The sequence below is a fragment of the Tachyglossus aculeatus genome, chromosome 6 (assembly GCF_015852505.1).
Source record: "Tachyglossus aculeatus isolate mTacAcu1 chromosome 6, mTacAcu1.pri, whole genome shotgun sequence".
Taxonomy (NCBI): Eukaryota; Metazoa; Chordata; class Mammalia; order Monotremata; family Tachyglossidae; genus Tachyglossus; species Tachyglossus aculeatus.
This window is the reverse complement of record NC_052071.1, coordinates 28,100,334-28,121,738: the sequence shown is the minus strand read 5'-3', so window position 1 is coordinate 28,121,738 and position 21,405 is coordinate 28,100,334. Positions and strand designations below refer to the sequence as shown.

General features: G+C 40.6%; 1 protein-coding gene across 2 annotated transcripts in view; it reads right to left on the bottom strand.

Moving 5' to 3' along the window:
- Positions 1-391: 391 nt before the first annotated feature.
- RNF128 (ring finger protein 128) overlaps positions 392-21,405 on the bottom strand; it is a 72,923-nt gene continuing 51,909 nt past the window's right edge. For both annotated transcript variants that reach the window (XM_038748304.1, XM_038748303.1), the window contains exons 2-7: positions 18,073-18,320; positions 11,199-11,270; positions 10,650-10,732; positions 9,588-9,684; positions 7,602-7,770; positions 392-1,796 (exon numbers count right to left, since the gene is read on the bottom strand). In XM_038748304.1, the coding sequence (XP_038604232.1) occupies positions 1,636-1,796; positions 7,602-7,770; positions 9,588-9,684; positions 10,650-10,732; positions 11,199-11,270; positions 18,073-18,320 (830 nt within the window). In that variant the 3' untranslated portion in view covers positions 392-1,635. The remainder of the gene's footprint in view (positions 1,797-7,601; positions 7,771-9,587; positions 9,685-10,649; positions 10,733-11,198; positions 11,271-18,072; positions 18,321-21,405) is intronic.

The following is a 21,405-nucleotide window of genomic DNA, read 5'->3' as shown; positions in this document are numbered from 1 at the left end:
CTTTCTCGTCTTAGCCACTGGTATCTGAGCAATGTTCACCTGGGTTGGCAGTGGGTCATACAAGCTGCACTACCATATTTTCACAGACTAACTGTGCAAATGTGCTAGGTATTCTCTCAAAAAGACACACTAATGGATGCAATTTCACTGTTGGTAGAATCATCTTTGAACTGAAAGATAACTCTACTACTCCCTGGAGGCTAAGGTACCAATGTTTATAAACATGATCTTAAAGTAGCAGCTGTTTCTGTACTGAAAATAATTTGATTTTCGCTCATAAGAACTTACAATTTGGCAAAATTGCCAGTGCCTTTTTCAGGTTGGATATTTTCTCCCAAAAGAGTTTAATTTCCCTGCAACGGACTTTGAATATAGCTGAGTATCAGAAACAGACTATTATTATAACATTTTATTTACATGTATTGTTTAAAGAAATTCAATACAAATCATGAGTTATATACACTTCAAATCACTCTATACAAATAAAGTAGTAGTCATTAGATTTAGCAAACAAAAATAAACATAATTGTTCTTTCGTTGACTACATTCTGCTAGCATTTGTCTTGGGAACAAAACTCCACAATAAAAGGTAAGCCACACAGAATGAAAATAAAGTGCATTTTTTAATAGATTTAGTTAACTTTGGTGGATGAAGATTCAAACTATGTTAAGGCATCTGGTGTTCTTCCCCTGCTCCCACCCAATTCTCTCTCAAACATAAGAAAACATTCTCAACAAATTTTAGCTAAAAAAGAAAAGATTTGTTTTTTTACTAATTTTGATAAAGTATATTTTTATCACTTCAAAATTCACAACATTATCTGGAAGTTATTCAACAGACTCATTCTTGCCACAGATTTCTACCCGGCTTTTTCCAAGCCTGCTTGTATAAATTAATACATAAAATGAAAAAAAGGGTTAGATATCTGTCACACACTCCTACATACTTTCACTTTCAAATCATTTGCTAGTTTATGGTCTGTGCTTTAAAATCCTCCCACAAGTAATAAAGTGTGAGGTTTAGCTACACCACCTATCTGCAAAGGGAATTGTTTCTATAGTATTGGCAAGAACAAATTTTACTTAGTATTAGTAATATACCAGTTCTTCTTTCATATTCTATTACAGACTCTGCTTTGTTACTCATCTGAAGTAGACTACTTATAAGAACCTGAAATTATTTGAAAGAGATTTTGTTTGAATCATGTAGTGCTGCTGAAATGGGCATTTCCTGAAATAATTTGCTTTTCTAAGTGTTGTATTACCTCTGGAAAAAAGAGATCAAAATGATTTTCTGGAGAAATATACTGATTCTTTAACCTATAAGCCAATGATTTCTTTTTAAATAAAAAAAAAATAGAGGTAATTAGATGAGTTGTGTTGAATGAATTAACATAAGGTGCTTTTTGCATTGAGAGACTCGTGTGAAACTTAAAATGAGTTTCTTGTGGAAGAAAAGTGGAACAATAGGTTAAATCTTTCAAATAATTCGTCAACTATTATAACATCTTAATATGTCTAGTGTCAGTTTCCAGAGAAGTTAACCAGTCTATTCATACTTTTGATAATACGTTGGACCCTGGTTGGCAGTTTTCTCTTTTCGTGAAGGCTCTAGTCTCTCAATGGTTACCAATTTCAAGAATTAACTTGTCGAACAGAAGTCTCTGGAACTGAGGTCTCTGGAACTGAGGTCTCTGGAACAGGGGTCTCATCCTCTTCAAAGGTTGGATTGTCAAGATGAGGAACATTCACTACCACAGAATTTGCTTCATGGTTTACCAGTTGCAGGTTATCATCTCGAGAAAAAATAGTAATTTTTAAATCATTTTGTTCTCATGGAATGTTTAAAGAATTGGCCAAGCTATAAAAATCCCCCAGCTTCTAAGTTTTTTTTAGATCTGGACAGCTTTAGTTGCTAATTAAAAAGAAGTCCTCCAGGACTGCTATTACAAAAACAATAAGCAAATAATTTAAAAAATCACCAGGTAGTTAAAAGGCCAAGCATCAGATTGACTGTTCAAAAATATAAGAGTTATATAAACCTATAGCTATGTTACAGTTTGTTACACCTTTTATTGTTACAGATTATCCCCTCACTCCATATTCACAGTCTCCTTTCCTATACTCAGGTCCGGGCTGAAAAAAGCAACCAGTTTATATTGGAAAGTTGGTATCTTGCATGGGAAGCAAAAAAAGCACTGTGACAACAGGATGCAAAATAACTTATTACCATCAAGAATCCTAATCCATGGGCTTTCACCAATTAGCTGCACAGAAGCATTTTAATAATCTCTTTTTGGCATTTAAATTCAAAAATACCAAAGAGGGAGAAAGTAAATTCCTACTCCTCTCGCGATTATAGGCTGAAATAATAAAAGTGTACCCCCTACCTTATTTACTTTTCCTCCCATCTCCAACTTCACATTCCCTAAATATTTTAGGTAAAGGATACATTTTATCCTTTTATCCATGCTGCTTTATCCAGAAGCAGCATGGCTCAGTGGAAAGAGCACGGGCTTTGGAGTCAGAGGTCATGGGTTCAAATCCTAGCTCCGCCAATTGTCAGCTGTGTGACTTTGGGCAAGTCACTTAACTTCTCTGTGTCTCAGTTACCTCATCTGTAAAATGGGGATTAAGACTGTGAGCCCCCCATGGGACAACCTGGTCACCTTGTAACCTCCTCAGCACTTAGAACAGTGCTTTGCACATAGTAAGTGCTTAATAAATGCCATCACTATTATTATTATTATTTTATTATTTGGGGTGAACAAAATGCTTGTCTCATGTTTTAGAGGAATAATGCGTACCTTAAGAAACATCATTTTAGCATAAAGACTAATGAACAAAGCATTACAGTCAACTGTTAATAATAATAATGACAATAATAATAATAATAATAATTGTGGTATTTACTATGTGTCAGGAACTGTACTAAGAGCTGGGGCGGATATAAACAAATCAGGTTGGACGCAGTCCCTGTCCCAGATTGAGCTCACAGTCTTGATCCTCATTTTACAGATGAGGTAACTGAGGGACAGAGAAGTAAAGTGACTTGCCCAAGGCCACACAGCAGACGAGTGGAAGAGCCGGGATTAGAACCCATGACCTTCTGTCTCCTGGGCCCATGTTCTATCCACTAAGCTATGCTGAAGTCTGTAATTTTCCAGTGTCATTTTCATCTGTATTAAGTTTAAGAAAGGTCTCAATCTAGTCTAGGTAATTGATAAGAAACCAATAATTCCCAAACTAGCAAGAATAAAAGAGGGCAAAATAGAGCAACCAGTGAGCCCAAGGAAGGGAAGGAGGTGGTGAGGAACACAGAACAGTGGACAGACGGAGATGTCGGGGAGACTGAGGAGAGGTGGGGGAAAAGGGGTGGTAGCAGTGGTGACTGTATTTGGCTTGACTGGTCCATCTTGGGTCTATGTAGAATCCCAGGATAGGTCATTTTAAGTTGAAGGACTGACGACAGTAACAATGGAGGGAAGGAAGGACCAAATCTGTGACCATCCCACCTTAGGCAGTTTGGTTCCTCGAGGGCAAGGGTAGCTTGTGTTACGGGAAAACTCACCTTTTGCAGATTTCTGAAGTCTCTATTATTTTCACTTTCTGAACTAGCCAGGTTATTTCAATATGAGAAGAAATAAAACCCTTCAAAACAATGAAAGGACAACTGCTACTACACTGATTCAAGCACTCTCCTACTGTACCAGTCTTCTTGCTGACCTTCCTGCCTCCCTACTCCAGTCCATGCTTCATTCTGCTGCCCAGATCATTTTTCTAAAATTAAAAAAAAAACAGTCCTTGATTCCCCACTCCTCAAGAACCTCCAGTAATTGTCCATCCTCCTCCACAATCAATCAAAAACTCCTTACTATTGGTTTTAAAGCACTAAATCAACTTGCCCCTTCCTATCTGACCTCCCTGATTTCCTACTACAACCCAGCACGCTCACTTCAGTCCTCAAATGCCAACCTACAGAATGTATCTCGATGTCATCTATCTCACCACCAATTCATCAACCACATTCTGCCTCTTGCCTGGAACTCCCTCCCTTTTAATATCCAACAGATCACCACTCTCCCCACCTTCAAAGCCTTATTACAATCACAACTCATTCAAGAAGCTTTCCCTGATTAAGCCCTCATTTCCCCTACTTCCTCTCTCTTCTGCATTACCCTTGTCCTTGGATTTGTAGGCTTTACTCACCCTACACACAGCCCCACAGCACTTATGTCCATATCTGTAATTTATTTCAATGTCTATCTCCCCTTCTAGATTGTATGGTGCTTGTAGGCAGGGACCATGTCTACCAAATCTGTACACTCCAAACACTCTCTACTTGGATGTCCTCCCATCTCCTCAAACTTAACATGTTCAAAACAGAGCTCCTTATCTTCTCACCCAAACCCTGTCCTCTCCTGGACTTTCCCATCACTGTAGATGGCACCACTATCCTTCCAGTCTCATATGCCTGCAACCTTGATGTTATCCTTGACTCCTCACTCTCATTCAACCCACATATTCAATCTATCACCAAATCCTGTTGTTCCCACCTTCAAAACATCGCTAAAATCCACCATTTCCTCTCCATCCAAAATACCACATTAATAAATCACTCATCCTGTCCCGCCTAGACTGCTGAACCAGCCTTCTTGCTGACCTTCTGACCTCCTGCCTCTCCCCACTCCAATCCATATTTTATTCTGCTGTCTGGATCATCTTTTTATAGAACCATTCAGGACATGTCACCCCCCCATCCTCAAAAATCTCCAGTGGTTACCTAGCCACCTCCATATCAAACAAAAATGCCTTACTATTGGCTTTAAAGCACTCCATCATCACCTTGCCCTCTCTTACCTCACTTGGCTTCTCTCCTTCTACAACCCAGCCCACATACTTCGCTCCTCTGGTGCTAACCTTCTCACTGTGCCTCCATCTCACTGCCAACCCTTGGCCAATGTCCTGCCTCTGGCCTGGAAAACCCTCTCTCTTCAGATTTGCCAGAAAATTACTCTCCCCCACTTCAAAGTCCTACTGAAGGCATATCTCCTCCAAGAGGTCTTCTCAGACTATGCCCCACTTTTCCTCATTTTCCACTCCCTTATGCTCGTCCCCCGTCTCATAGCCCCACGACACTTACGTATATATCTGTAATTTTATTTATTTGTATTGATGTCTATCTCCCCCGTTCTAGACTGCGAGCTCGTTGTGAGCAGGGATTGTCACTCTTTATTGTTGTACTGTACTTTCCCAGTACAGTGCTTTGCACACAATAAGTGCTTAATGAAGATGACTGAACGAATGAATGAATTAGTTCAGGGGCCTGCACATAAGTGCTCAATAAATATGACTGACTGGAAAATATATAGTTTCATATAAGGGAGACAATAAAGAATTACCATCGATTTTAACAAAGACTTATATGTAGCAACTTTTTACCTGAACATTTATTCTTCCTCTCCAACGCTGATTTAAAAATTAAATTAAACTAATTTATTATGATTCATTTACACCTTTCAATCTTAACTGAAATTGCTAATAACTCAGGGGCCAATAGGTGGCAGTAGATATAGCTTTCTGTCATCACACTACTAACTACTGTTTCTAATTACTCTGTATATCAATCAACCAATGGTATCTATAGAGTACTTACTATGTGCACAGCACTGTACTAATCACTGGGGAGAGAACAATACAACAGAAGTAACAGACATGTTCCCTTCCCAAAACGAGTTTACATACTTTCAGAACCATGCCCATTCCACCTTGAAAGCAAATTAATAATTCGGCATTTGTTAAGCACTTACTATGTTCCAGGCAGTGTACTAAGTGCCGGGGTGGGTACAAGCAAATTGGGTTGGACAAAGTCCATGCCCCACATGGGTTTTACAGTCTTAATCCCCATTTTACATATGAGGTAACAGGCCCAGAGAAGTGCTATGACTTGCCCACGGTCACACAGCACTGCTGAATTGCACTTTCCAAGAGCTTAGTAAAGTGCTCTGCACACAGTACGCACTCAATAAATACGACTGAATGAATGAATGAACAGCAGACAAGTGGCAGAGTCCGAATTAGTACCCAGCTCCTTCTGGCTCCCAGGCCCATACTCTATCCACAAGGCCACACTAGGGAACTACTATATTGTTCCCTAACCATAAAGGGAACATATTATCATATTAAAGTGGACACTTAAGGAAAATAACTTGTGCACAGCACAATCACCACCACCAACAATACAATGTAGTTTGATTCCTACTGCTCCTCTGCTGCCATCTTTTCTCCGGGCGTTTTGGCAGCATAGTTTTGTGTGACTCCAACACTTCCTTCTGAAAATACTCCTAGGTCTTGACAACTTCTACTGGGACCCTCTCCCCACCCCCTGACACCCTTCCAACTAATACTATTCCTGCTATTACGATCCAAACCCCACCCCACACATCCACTACCAACAAGGTTGCTTTTGCCAACTCCAAGAAAAGGAGTAGAAAAAGACAAAGGTACAAGGAACACTATGGATAGTTTCCATGAAGGATGGATATGTTAGTGGCTAGGTGAATGTGGATTGCCCTAGGTCATATAAGAAGAAGATGGACTGTGGTGACAGGAGGACTGTGATGATCCTGTTAAAATCCTGATTCTGGACACTACGAGAAGCAGTATGGCGTAGTGGATAGAGCATGGCCCTGGGAGTGAGAAGGGCCTGTGTGTTCAGATCCTGGCTCCACCTCTTGTCTGTTGTATGGCCTTGGGAAAGTCAGTTACCTTCTCTAGGTCTTAGTTATACCCATCTGTAAAATGGACTCTGACTGAACACAGGGACTGTGTCCAACCTGATTTGCTTGCATCCAACCAAGCACTTAGTACAGTGCCTGGCACATAGTAAGTACATAACAAATACCACTATTGTTATTATTATTACTACTACTAAGAATAACACCTAGAAAACCCCATCTGAGAAAGCCCTCACATGCTAGCCCTAAATCATGGGAGGAAAAACAGAAATAACAATTGCGGCAAGAACGGAATCAGAAGAAGTAAACTCATTATGGGCAAGGAAGGTGCCTGCTAATTCTGTTGTATTGTACTTTCCCAAGTGCTTAGTACAGTGCTCTGCACATAGTAAGCGCTCAATAAATACAACTGATTGCTTTCTCTGAACAGAGTACTAAACTACACATATGGGTGAGAAAAACAGAGTTAGTAGACATGATCCTGGCCACCAAGGAGCTTACAACCCAATGCGGGAAACAGACACTTAAATAAGTTTCAGGTAGGGGGAAGCAACAGAATGCTCAAGTAGAGTGAAGGCAGAAATACGATGGAGAGATGAGAGATAAATCAGGGAAGGCCCCCTGGGAGAGCTGTGATTTCAGAAAGGCTTTGAAAGTTGGGAGAGCAGTGATCTGTTGGATGTGAATGAGGAGCTAGGAATCTCTTGAGTCGATTTTAACTGCTGTAGCGACATGGAGGGTTTTGTCTTGTACATATCTTTAACTTCTATTATATGTTCCCTATTACAGTGTTTTCTACAAATCATGATAGATGATCTTGATGCCTACTATATCCACTAATGTCACTAATATAACCATTCTTACTTTCTGAATGAGCATGCTCCTCCACTGGGTGTTCATCTGTTCCTTGTACAGACGCATATCCAGATGATGCCGTCTCACTACGGTTATCCTCTTCATGAGGGGAAGCAACACTGGAGGTTTCAGTGGAAATAGGCGTCTGTAAGGACCTTGTTCCATCTTCTACATCCACCTATGGAGAGAAAACTAACCATGAAAAAACACAATGCCACCTGCGTGACTATGCATTTAGAAGACTGGCCTTACTATTCAGTCAGAAGCAGCATTGCCTAGTGGACAGTGCACGGGCCTAGGAGTCAGAAGGACCTGGGTTATAATTCTGGCTCTGCCACTTGTCTGCTGTGTGACTTGGGCAAGTCACTTAACTTCTCTGTGCCTCATATACCTCATCTGTAAAACGGGGATCAGGATGGTGAGCACCACGTGGGACATGAACTGCATCCAACCTGATTAGCTTGTATTTACTTCAGCGTTTAGTACAGTACCTGGCACCTAGTAAGCACTTAATATCATTTTTTTTTAAAAAAGAGACCATTATTACTTCTACCTGCTAACCTCATGGAGGAAACATTTGAACCTTCAAAAACGCTTAAAAAAACCAGAAAATTAATCTCTATAGAGTTAATTATGTTTGGAAAACTAAGCGATCCCATGCATGGAAAGAGCACGGGCTTGGGAGTCAGAGGTCATGGGTTCGATTCCTGGCACTGCCACTTGTCAGCTGTGTGACCTTGAGCAAGTTACTTAACTTCTCTGTTCCTCAGTTCCCTCATCTGTAAAATGGGAATTAAGACTGTGAGCCCCATGTGGGACAACCTGATCACCTTGTATCCCCCCTCAGCCCTTAGAACAGTGCTTCACACAGAGTAAGCGCTTACCAAATACCATCATTATTATTATTATTACTTTTTCTAAATTTTAAGAACCATTTCTAAAACTATTAAAGACAAAATTAGCTGCCTAATCAAATTAGTTCCTTCACTCATGGGCTTCTTTTCTTTCATCAATCTAGAATCTTTGTGATCCAATAAAACTCTTGGAATTTTACAACCTAATACGATATATCAGAGTTGGTTGACACATTCCCTGCTTACAATAAGTTTACAGTTTCGAAGGGGAGACAGACTGTAATAGAAGTAAATCCAAGTGCAAGGGTGATGCAGAAGGGAGTGGGAGAAGAGGAAATGAGGGCTTTGTCAAGGAAGGCTTCTTGGTGGAGATGTGCTTTTAATAAGGCTTTTAAGAGAGGGAGAGTTATCATCTGTCAAATATGAAGAAGAGGGTGTTCCAGGCTAGGGGCAGGACATGGGAGAGTGGTCAGCGCTTAGACAGATGAAATGAAGGAACAGTAAGTTCCTGCCCACAAGGATCTTACAATCTAGTACAATCTATGCATCAGAGACAGCAGTTCACTCTGTTGCAGAAAATTCAAAGAGAATCAAGAATCTCTGTGTGAACATAAGGGAGAAAATGGGGCATGTGTAGAATAGCTCATGAGGACTCAAAGCCGAGTACAGAAAAAGCTATATTGTTGTTCAGGGGTAGGTCAACCTGTGCCCTGCTGAGTTAGCAAGCCACACCACTTTTACTCCAGCTATAGTTTGGGGGCTAAATGGCCTCAAGATAGGACTGTTTCCAAGATTCTTTGGGTTCACTGGGCTATTCTAATTTTTCGGCATGGCTGCTCCCAAACCGGCAGCTAAACCAAATCTTTTGCTGGTGGTGATCCCAGGTGGAATATAAGGGATGTGTTCCTTAAGCCTTAAGCCTTTTCACTTCTGATCAAAAGGGAGCTGCAAGTTCAACACTAACCTTTTAATATCTTAGTATCTTAAGTACAAAGGTGATGTATATTGTCTTAAGTACAAAGGTGATGTATATACAACAGAAGAGCCTGACGTTCAACACCGAGCTTTGAAAATCGAAGCATTTTAAGTACAAAGTTGAAGAACCTTAATGAATACCCTGAAATGAAGAAGGTTGACTTACCTCAATTCCCAAAGCTTTGAGTATGTCGCATTTGCACATTGGGCATGTTCTATGTTCTAACAACCAAGGGTCAATGCATGTCTTGTGGAAAAGATGGCTGATGGAAGAAATTAAATTAAATTAATATTAAAACTGTCAATTACATGATTGACGGCACTCTAAGGTAAGCTGAGTTTAGAAAGAGTACCGTAACTAATACATGATGTCTCACTAGAGAGTATTTTAGGCAATCTTAACTTTTTGGTTCTGATGAAAGATAAAAGCTATATAAGAAACCAATACTATTTACCTCTAAAACATGAAGGTAATTTCATGTGAAGAAAAGAATAAGGCAGTCAGAACAGTATGGTGTCTCAAAAAAGGCTTGGTCTATACAAAATATAATAATTGTGTTATGGGTTAAGTGCTTACTATGTGCCAAATATTGTAATAAACACTGGGACAGATAAACAATAATCCGTTTGGTCTGACAGTCTCTGTCCCACACTGCACTCACAGTCTAAAGAGGGAGGTAGAACAGGAATTCAGTCCCATTTTACAAATGAGGAAATTGAGGCACAGGCAAGTTAAGTGAGTTGCCCAAGGACTAATAGCAGATAAGTGTCAGAGCTGGGATTAAAACCCAGGAAATTGAGTTCCAGGCTCAAACTCTTTCCACCAGGCCACAGTGCTTCTCTAATTCATTTTTTATATCCCAATGTTTTCCTACTTATGTAAGCAAAGCAAAACATTGAAAAACTATGAAAATCAATCAAATAAATACAATAATCTAATTAGGGAAGTTTGCCATTTGAACGATCAATTTACCACTAATTTTATTTCTAATTATAGCATTAGCATTATTCTTTGGAAAACGTGTGCTTCAGATTCTTGAAAAATAATAAAAATGTGATATGAACACCTACTTTAAATCTTAATAAAAGACAAGCTTTCAGAGAAAATAATTGCTATTACCTAGGTTATAATAGCATAATCGGGGCAGACCAAGTTAAATATTGTGGCTTCAAGAAGTCTACTGTTCAGTTCAAATATATCTAAGATGTAAAAGAAAATTAAACCTACTTGCAGGTTAAAATGCGTACTACATCATTAGGTCGGTACACTTCAATACACACAGCACAGTTATCTCCATCAGGTCCAGTTTCCTGAAAATAAGTAGTCATTTTTATTCTGACGCATAAAATAAACATCGAAATTCAGAGAAAAATCAGCAGATAAACATGTGATTTTTTCCCCTGCACAAAATGTTGATAAACCAGTGAATCTATTCATTCACCAAATGATAGGAACAAAAATTTTGAGCTTCAAGTGATACAATTTCAAGCAACACAAAACACTGATTGAAATACAATCTTTTTTACATAAACTATTACGAAGTGTTGCAACTCATAAAATCTTTCTTGCAACAAAGTTTCCTGGAAAACTTTGTGGCACACTTTTTATTAAATTAATGCCACTTTCGTAAGGTATTAGATAAATGAAGGGGACAAAGTTCCACTGAGACACCAATATTAAGTGGCAGTCCAATGCAATATGAATTCTGAAGATTATGAATTAGAAAGATTTGTTAAGACCGCTTCAGAGAACAAATACTTCAAAATATTAAAATACCTTGTCTCCTTGTTTCAGTGTTCGTAGCTGAAGCTTTCCAATAGCTTTTTTGGCATCTGCTTTTAATTGTCTCTAACCAAAAAAATTCAAAATATATGTTAGAAAATTCACATCGTTAGTCTAAGGAGCAAGTCATCCAGAAGGTCAGGCATGCAAAGGTAGTTTTAATCAATTTAGTATCACATTCAAAAGAGGACTTTTTTGCTAAAAATCTTCTGGAGAAGTCAATTCAACCTGCAGTTCAACATATTAATAATTACTATTATTATTATGGTACTTGTTAAGCACTTACTATGTGCCAAGCACTGTTCTAAGCACCAGGGCAGATACAAGTTAATCAGGTTGGACACAGTCCTTGTCCCACAGTGGGGTTCACACTCTTAATCCCCATTTTACAGCTGAGGTAACAGATCCAGAGAAACTGACTTGCCCAAGGTCACTCGGCACACATGTAGTGGGGGCAGAATTAGAACCCATGTCCCTCTGACTCCTAGGTCTGTGCTCTATCCACTAAACCACGCTGCTTCCCTATATCGAAAATTACCCAATAATGGCAGTAAGATTCCATCTCTGTGTGTCCCGTGCAAGAAGTATGGATGAAATGGGAATGAAAGGTGAACTATGGATCTGTCCTCTAAAACCAGAATGAAATTTGCAGTGAATCATTTGGAAATACAAACACACAGAAATTAGAAGCCAGAAATGAGGCGAGATAAAGAGTTTTATGAGGTGAGAAGAGACAAACAAAAAAAGGATGGTGAAGTTCTCAAGGCAGGAGAGATGAGAAGCAGTGGAAAATGGTTCAGGAGAAATGTGGTCAATGGAGCAAGCACATACACAGGACATGGCTAGGATAAAGGAAATGGAGGAGGTCGTTGGCCACTGACAGTAATAATGAAAAAGAAACGGACTCAAAGAAGATGGGAGAATAACCGGAAAAATTATTTTAAAAAGGTAGAGACCCAGGCAAACAGAAATCAATCAATGGTATTTATTGAGCACTTACTGTGGGTACAGTGTATACATACAGGCATGCATGCACATACACACATACACATATTAGTGGAGTCTCCTCAGGAACAATGAATGAGCCTCAGTTCTGAGAATTCAGGATCGAGAACCTGTCTGGAAGAGTTGAGTCTACTTCTAGTGACTTGCCAAATACCAGTTGCATGTTTCTTTTTTAATGGCATTTATTAAGTACTTACTATGTGCAAAGCACTGTTCTAAGCGCTAGGGAGGCTACAAGATGATCAGGTTGTCCAATGGGGGGCTCACAGTCAATCCCTATTTTACAGATGAGGTAACTGAGGCACAGAGAAGTTGACTTGCCCAAAGTCACATAGCTGACAAGTGGCATGTTCTCACCCCAGCTAGTCATGCTCCCAGAGTCCTTTGCATTTCGACGGTGATGCTACTGATGGTCAGGTCCTATCCATGGGTCTAGAGTGACTGAAAGTCGTCACACCCTGCCATATTGTTTGCACTTCAGGTTAGGTCCTTGCTGTGCTAATGGGTTTCTCCCATATGGGCCTGCCCGAGCTAATGATATTTTCCACACTTAGAGGGTTAAAGCAGAGAAGCCCTTCTCCAGCCCAACCCGCACACTCCGCTCCTCTGCCGCTAATCTCCTCACTGTGCCTCATTCTCGCCCTTCCTACCAGACCCCTGGCCCACCTGGTCCTACCTCTGGCCTGTAATGCCCTCCCTCCACATATCCATCGAACTAGCTCTCTTCCTCCCTTCAAAGCCCTACTGAGAGCTCACCTCCTCCAGGAGGCCTTCCCAGACTGAGCCCCCCCTTTTCCTCTGCTCCTCCTCCCCTCCCCATCACCCCCACTCCCTCCCTCTGCCCTACCCCCTTCCCCTCCCCACAACACTTGTGTATATTTGTACATATTTTCTACTCTATTTTAATAATGATGTATATTTATCTATAATTCTATTTATCTATTTTGATGGTACTGACACATGTCTACTTGTTTTGTTGTCTGTCTCCCCCTTCTCCACTGTGAGCCCGTTGTTGGGTAGGGACTGTATCTGTTGCTGAATTGTATTTTCCAAGCACTCAGTAATAATAATAATAATAATAGTGTTGGTATTTGTTAAGCACTTACTATGTGCCAAGCAGTAAGGTAATCAGGTTGTCCCACATGGGGCTCACAGTCATCATCCCCATTTTACAGATGAGGGAACTGAGGCCCAGAGAAGTTAAGTGACTTGCCCAAAGTCACACAGCTGACAAGTGGCAGAGCTGGGATTTGAACTCACAACCTCTGACTCCAAATCCCGTGCTCTTTCCACTGAGCCACGCTGTTCGGTGTACAATGCTCTGTACACAGTAAGCACTCAATAAATACGACTGAATGAATGAATGAATAATGTAGAGTCAAGCAAAGGAAACAAACACATTCCCTTTTAAAAAAGAGACGAGATGTGAAAATTATTTACAAATAATGGGAAGAGAAACTACAAGGACACAGCAGAAATGCAGAAGCAGAGCGTATCTTTAAATGTATAAGTATATATACATATATATGCATATACATACATAATATATAAAAAAGCATACATACATGAGTGCTGACAATAGGAATTAAATACATAAATGCTCAAGATGGGCGATTGATGGCCACAACTGGTAATGTCCATGAAATCTGCTGCCACCGTTCCATGTTTCTGCCTCCCATAACTGTGCTTTAATTGGCCCCACGTTCAGGGGGGATAGAAGCAACTTCTACCCCAAATGAGAGGTTGTCCCTTAAAGAGGCTGCATCCCACTCCTAATTATGATCTGGAACCAAGTCTGCAGGAGAAGTTCGTTTAAAGTGATTTAAAATGGGGAAATATGTAGACAATTTTCAAAGCTGTGATGGAAGAAGGTGGGAGAAATGGAAAAGTTGAAAGAGTGTGTGAAAGGAGGATCCACCTCCTTTTGAATGTCTAAATTAGAAGGGCTCTTTTTACTTCTCTTTCTAAGTACTTTTTTAGTTTTGTTTTTCCAAGGTCACCCTTTTTTCACAAAGATAGTGAGTCTAGCATCATCCTTCTGTTGTTTTGGTACTTTGCAAGTGGGACTGAAGGGCTCCTAAAATAGAGCAGAGCAGGAGATAGATCCCCATCTTGTCAGACCCTCCCCTAACAAAGGGAACTACAGCAATTTACTTTAATTGATTTTAATATCCACCTCCTCTTCTAGACTTGAAAGATCTTTGAATGCAGGGACCATTTCTACCTCCTTTATTGTGTTCTACCAAGCACTTAGTCCAGTACTCTACACAAAGGGAGCACTCATATACCACTGATGGATTAACTGGCACCCCTGGCACCAGTAACCTCAATGATAGTTCCGCCTCTAACGGCAGAAAGGACTGCTTTAACTCAAATATCGCAGGTGATATTTGGTCATTTGCTTAGCTGTTTCATCCTGATGTGTTTGTTCATCATTATTCTTCCTCTGGCTTTTGCAATCTTTAAATAATTTTTATCAGTCTTCTCCATTAGATTGTATCCTACAGGACAGGAAATTTTTATCTTGCTACTGTTTCACCTTCCCAAGGGCTAAGTATGATCCAGCACTCAATAAGTGCTCATTACATATCGCTTACTGATTGACCAGTAGAACAACTTCTTCCCCTATATTCATATCTGCGTAAATACATGATGTTAAATCGTTGTGTTACTTGTCTGCTGTGCGACTTTGGGCAAGTCACTTCACTTCTCTGGGCCTCAGTTACCTCATCTGCAAAATGGGGATTAAGAGTGTGGGCGCTATGTGGGACAGGGACAGTGTCCAACCTAACTTGAATCTCCCCTAGTGCTTAGAACAGTACTTGGCACATAGCAAGTGCTTAACAAGTACCATACTTATTATTATTACTGTGCCTTTAGATTTCCCTTTACATATTAATGGATACAAAAAATGGGAGAGTAAATTTTAACTAGAAGCTTCATCCTCAAAGCAATTTTTTTTTTTATGGTTGGTGGAGTTTCGAAGAACTAATGATTCCATCTCATTACAGTAGAAAATGATCATAACCAATACACAGTGGGTACCACAGCTGCAGCATATCACTGGCTTCTGGTCTCTTTCTAGCCTTCAGATCTTGACCAGACAAATCCCAAGCCATTATCTGCCTCCAAATCTAGGACAACAGGACAAAGGATTTTGTCCAATTCCAAACACAGCCTGGTTAAACACCTACATTCCTTGGGAACAAAAGTGCACTGCCACACTGGAGAGGGAGAGAGTACTTGAACAGCTTATCTTGAATTCATTCATTCATCGTATTTATTGAATGCTTCCTGTGGACAGAGCACTGTACTAGGTGCATGGGAGAGTACCGTATAACAGAGTTGGTAGACTCGTTCCCTGCCCATCCAAACTTACAGTCTAGAGCCTCCAATCTACATCCCAACACTTAACACAGGGCCTAGCACATAGGTAACAAGAAATACCATAACTTACCCACGTAGGATTTGGGATTTCAGATGTGAAAGCGGCATTGCTGGACTTTTAACATTTCCTTTAAAAAGTTCATATGTGTCCAATGAAAAGTGCCCAGACGATAAGGTGTAATGATAATACATCAACTGACTAGCATCTATTTTCAGAGCACCCCCCTGCTTTTAATTCAGCGGAAAGAGAACGACACTGGAAATTGGGAGATCAGGGTTCTAGTCCTGACTTCATAAGCAGGGGAACACCAACAGTGGTGAAGGTGTGTGAGCAAACCACCTAGGGCACTGTGCAAGGTGGAAAGGCCCAGCAGGAACCCTGAATTCAGCCAGGTGACAGAGACGACGAAGATCTCAGTGGCCACTTAGGTCACTGCCAGCTGGGTTATGGCATTTCAGCACAGCATCAGCCCTCTGTTGCAATTACTTCCTCCATAAATTACTTCATCCTGAACATTTAGAAACCACTGGTGTACATTCTGCATGTGTTGTAGCCCTCCCTGTAGGGCTACTCAGTCATTGCCCTCCAAGCCCCAGCAGGAACATGATTAGCAGAGAAGACAGATATTAGGAGCAGCTGCCGAGACCATCATAACGCTATCACTGTATTCAGATATTTGTTCCTGAGGTCTCAGGACTGAGGTTAATCCATAATTCTCAGCGGGAGACTCCATCATCATCTCCGTCAGGGAAATTTATGAGCTCTTGTTGAGAACAGTCATAATCAGATTATAGATGGAGGAAGAAAGGACACAGCAGAAAAAACAGAGAACTAACCCCTCCAAATCTCTCAAAAAATGTAAATAGAGGGTCTACAATATACTTTCCCCTTGCATTAAAGGTAAAATGCTGGCATAACAATCCACTGAAGTATCAAGAGAAACCCTTCAAAAGCTACTCTAGATAATACAAAGCAGGCTTCCATGCTACCCAGGAATATTTACCTCAGTATCAGAAAAGCATGGTACAAAAGATTACTTACTAGTATCCACAACCTCCTGTGAAGAAAGATGATTGGCTTAGGTAAAAGATATGCACAGAGCTGCATGAGTCATGAAAAACATCAGGCAAAAGTTTTTTCCAAGCTTTTCCATTTGTTGACTCTTTAGGTTATACTAAGGGTTTTTTTAATAGCATTTGTAGCATGAGAAACTAATCTTCACTACCACACTTACTCCCTCCCTATCATAAATTCTAACCTTTGAATGGGCAGTCATGAGGAATAGATTTCTTTCCAATCCCCAAAATAAAAGTGGTGCAATACAAATGTTAAACATTAACACAACATGGAATTGTCCTAAGCCCTGGTACAGGAATCCTAACCATTATGCCAACGGCAGCAAGTAAATACACTGAACCTGTAGCCAACCTTAAAGACAATTGCTTGTAAGGTGACGAGAACAGTTTCCTTTAGCTATCTAGTTGACTATATTCATTACTTCAGTATAAATGCTTTCAGGTGTGCTAATCACTGTAAAATTCATCCCAAACCATGAGAAGCAGCGTAGCCTAGTGGAAAAAGTACAGGCCTGGGAGCCAGAGGACTTGGGTCATTCATTCATTCATTCAATCGTATTTATTCATTCATTCAATCATATTTATTGAGTGCTTACTGTGTGCAGAGCACTGTACTAAGCGCTTGGGAAGTACAAGTTCTAATCCCAGTTTGGCCAGATACCTGTTTGGCAAGTCACTTAACTTCTCTGTGCCTCAGTCCCCTCACCTGTAAAATAGGCACTCATTACCTGTTCTTCCTCCTACTTAGACTGTGAGCCCCACGTGGAACCTGATTATCTTGCATCTACCCTGGCATGGCATGTAGTGAGTGTAATTATTTCCATGAAAAAAAATTCTCACGCCCGCCATTATTCTGGGCTCCTCTATCTTGAAACCTTTCACACTGAAATCTGGAGAGCTGTGGCAAAGAGGAAGCAGAGCAAGAATGCCAAGATAGCCCTAACGATAGACAGTACCATTAACTGGTAAGTAGTCTCAAAAGAAGCAAAGTAGAAATATTATTCCATCTTGGTAGAGTACTAATCAAACACAGTAGCCCACTTCGGTGCTAAATGACTCATTAGTGGGATTCTACATTCTCCAGACTATAAATTCCTTGTGGGCAGGAAACATATACCCAACTCTGTTACACTGTACTCTCCTAAGCGCTTAGTTCAGTGCTCTGAACACAGTAAAAGCTCAATAAATATGATTGATTCTATTTCACAACTGACAGAGGGAATATTTAAAAGAATGAAGATAGAAGCTGGTTAAGTTTACACGACCCATTGGCACATAATCCATGTGCCACTGTGATAAGTACTAGGATGGGGAGAAAAGCCTCTTAAAAGTTTCACAAGATATTCAGATAACCAAAATCTAAATGAATAAGTTTTAAAAAATGACCACTAATACAAACCTGTCTCCTGTTCTGAGCTCTTGCATTCCTTAGTCTGCGAGCAGAATAAAAGATAAAGTAGCCCACAGTTGCTGCTGCAACGACGAAGAAGGACACAGAGACAAAGAAGATCGAATAATGATTCATCCAAGGACCGTGTTTTTTCCCAACTTCGATGATCATAGTTACTTGGATACCATGCTTAATTAAATCCAAAGTTTTTTTTCCCTTCAGGTAGCCTATCATAATTGCAACAATCTCATCTGCACCTGTAAGAGAAAAATGAAACCTATTTTAGCCTGATGAATGTTTTTTTATAATCATTGTTTTCCCTCTGTTAAAACACTTTACACACGGTGAAGATGTAAAAAGAGCTTTAAAAATAGAGTACCAACCAATGGTATTTATGGAGTGCATACTGTATGCAATGTAGTATTTATATACTGTAATCGAGACTTCCATGAACAAACTAAAGAAAGGAGCAATAACCTTTTATGAATTTATTAAATAGGTGGTTTATTTTATGTGAATCGATTCAAAGTCTGTAAAGACATTGTGTATTTGCAATCACCCTCCTGAGCAGATTTAAGGCATATCAATTTTGAGGTCAGAAACCCCCAGGGATGAACAGTCTGGCTCACAGTGTGGAACAAGGGGCTGGACGAAGGGATTTAAAGGAGCTCCCACTGCTCTTGCCATTGCCCTAAGACTGAGGGTTGCACAGGGCGAGCAGTGGGGGAGGCCTGTGGCAGGGTAGATGAAACAACAGGTATGTGACCAGGGTGTGGACTTCCTGGACTATATCTGATTGGATTATGGCCCTGCCTGGGGCCACTATCTGATCTTCCTTCACTCAGCTGGAGAGTTTAATTTATACCAAGGTTATAAAGACTGCAGGCACTTAAGACCGCCTTCTGACGTATCATCTTGAAGGATTCCGCCCAAATAGTGTGTCATAGCAAAGAATGAGCCACCCTATCATTGGACCTTTTAAACCAGAGTGGCCTCATCCTGGTCAGGCCAGTGAGAATTGCACAGGTCTCCAGGATAAGGTGGAGACCCTGTCTTGAGGGCTAAAGAAGCATACATTCATTCAATCCTATTTATTGAGTGCTTACTGTGTGCAGAGCACCATACTAAGCACTTGGGAGAGTACACTATAACAATATACAGACACATTCCTTCCCCACAACAGGAGCAAACCCCACCCTTTTCCCCACAGCTTGGATTACGGTAAAAAGTTTCCTTAGGGTCTGCCTACCTCCAAAGTCTTCCCTCATCAATCCAGCTATGTAGAGCTACTCAGTTCATAATAATAATAATAATAAATGACATTTATTAAGCGCTTACTACGTGCAAAGCACTGTTCTAACACTGAGGAGGTTACAAGGTGATCAGGTTGCCCCATGGAGGGCTCACAGTCTTAATCCCCATTTTATAGATGAGGGAACTGAGGCACAGAGAAGTTAAGGGATTTGCCCAAAGTCACACAGCTGACAATTGGCAGAGCCAGAATTTGAACCTGTGACCTCTGAGTCCAAAGCCCGTGCTCTTTCCACTGAGCCACGCTGCTTCTCATGTTCTCATCTTATAGTGACATTCAGAACACATTATTCCCTCCCCCAAAAATCTCCAAGCAGCTACAAATTCACTCTACCAAAAACAAAAGTCCCTCTAATCCTTGGACTTTAGACTCTACCAGCTATCTCCTTATTTGTTGCTCTCAATTCCCATGCTTCTACTCCTTGCTCCCCACTCCTAAGCTAATCTGCAAATTCTGGCTCTTTGGCCTCTTACCCACTGCTCACACCTGGCCCCTTGCCACCTCAAAAATGCCCAAACAGGCCTCTCCCACCTACATAGTCACATACTCCAAGTGGCATTCTTTGATTAATCCCTACTTCTTCAAATAACAGGAAAATAAAAGCTACTTCAATTTTTGAGAACGTGTATTAGATAATCAGAATTACATTTGAGAAGGAGTTACAGGGCATGGAAGGAGAGTGGGCAGAGAAGAAAGAAGAGGACAGGGGAAAAGAGGGGTGAGGAGAGTAGTGAGCAGAAAGGAAAGGTCATCAGGAAGGTAATGGCTCAGCCATCTCCGGAGAAGGATCCATCACCCATCAGGCAGGATCCAGCCCCTACAGGAACATCTGCACTGGGGGAAAAAATAGCTGGTGAATCCTCTGGGGATTATTTAGCCAGTAAGGAATGTTGCTCTGGACAGACTGACTTGATACCAAATAAGACTAAAAGCAGATTTTAAATAAAATTATGGTACAAGGATAAGAATCACTCTTACCTTTATTTAGGAGGTGGCTGGGGTGGCGGCGGAGGGAGGCACATTATTAAGCTGTGTGTTGACTGTACAGCCCAATGTTCCAAGAACCATACTAAGCATCAAATAGATTTTTGTGCTCTGTTATTGAACCTTATTGTTAAAAACAGGCCACTGAATGAGTGTTGGGATGGCCCCTGACCACTCTAGGAATACCCATCTGCCCTACACTATCTTTATTCCAGAATACAGATCTCTTGAAAGTCTAAACTCTAAGCATTTTCTACTTCAAACTTCAATTAGCATGGCCTTATTGCAAGGAAGCCATGCTTAACATTTCCTCCTCTTAACACCTAACCTTCTGAAATATATCAGTAGTATTAATGGAACTTACTACACACTTTCCTTACGCAGAGTACTGTACTAAGCAAAGCACTGGTAAAAAATATACTGGTGAAAATTTAGACAGAGTTCCTGGCCTTCAAGAACTCACAATCTAAGAATAAGGGAGGAGAGAGGGAACAAGTAACAAAATACATATGGATAAAACAATAAACACACAAAAACAAATATAAAAAATAAGGATAATGATATACATCATAGTCATGATGATGGTATTTGTTAAGCGCTTACTATGTGCAAAGCACTGTTCTAAGCGCTGGGGAGGTTACAAGGTGATCAGGTTGTCCCACGGGGGGCTCACAGTTTTAATCATCATCATCATCAATGGTATTTATTGAGTACTTACCATCTACAGAGCACCATACTATGTGCTTGGGAGAGTACGATATAACCAAGTTGGTATACATTTTCCCTGCCCACAAAGAGCTTAAAGGGATACGGCACTGTGGCTACAGTAGCAGAGCTTCTGGTCTGATGTTCAGCTCTGATGCTTTCTCCAGGTGACCTCACCCATTGCCGCTCTTACGGAAAGCGGGAGGAGTTGGTTTGCTGCTTATTCCCCCACGTTGCTTTTGCTCCACCTCTGTCCCACCATCCATCACCAATTCTTCATTGGGATTCCTCATCATCAGCTGCTGGTAAAGTGACCATTTGTGCAGTTTTACATCAAACGA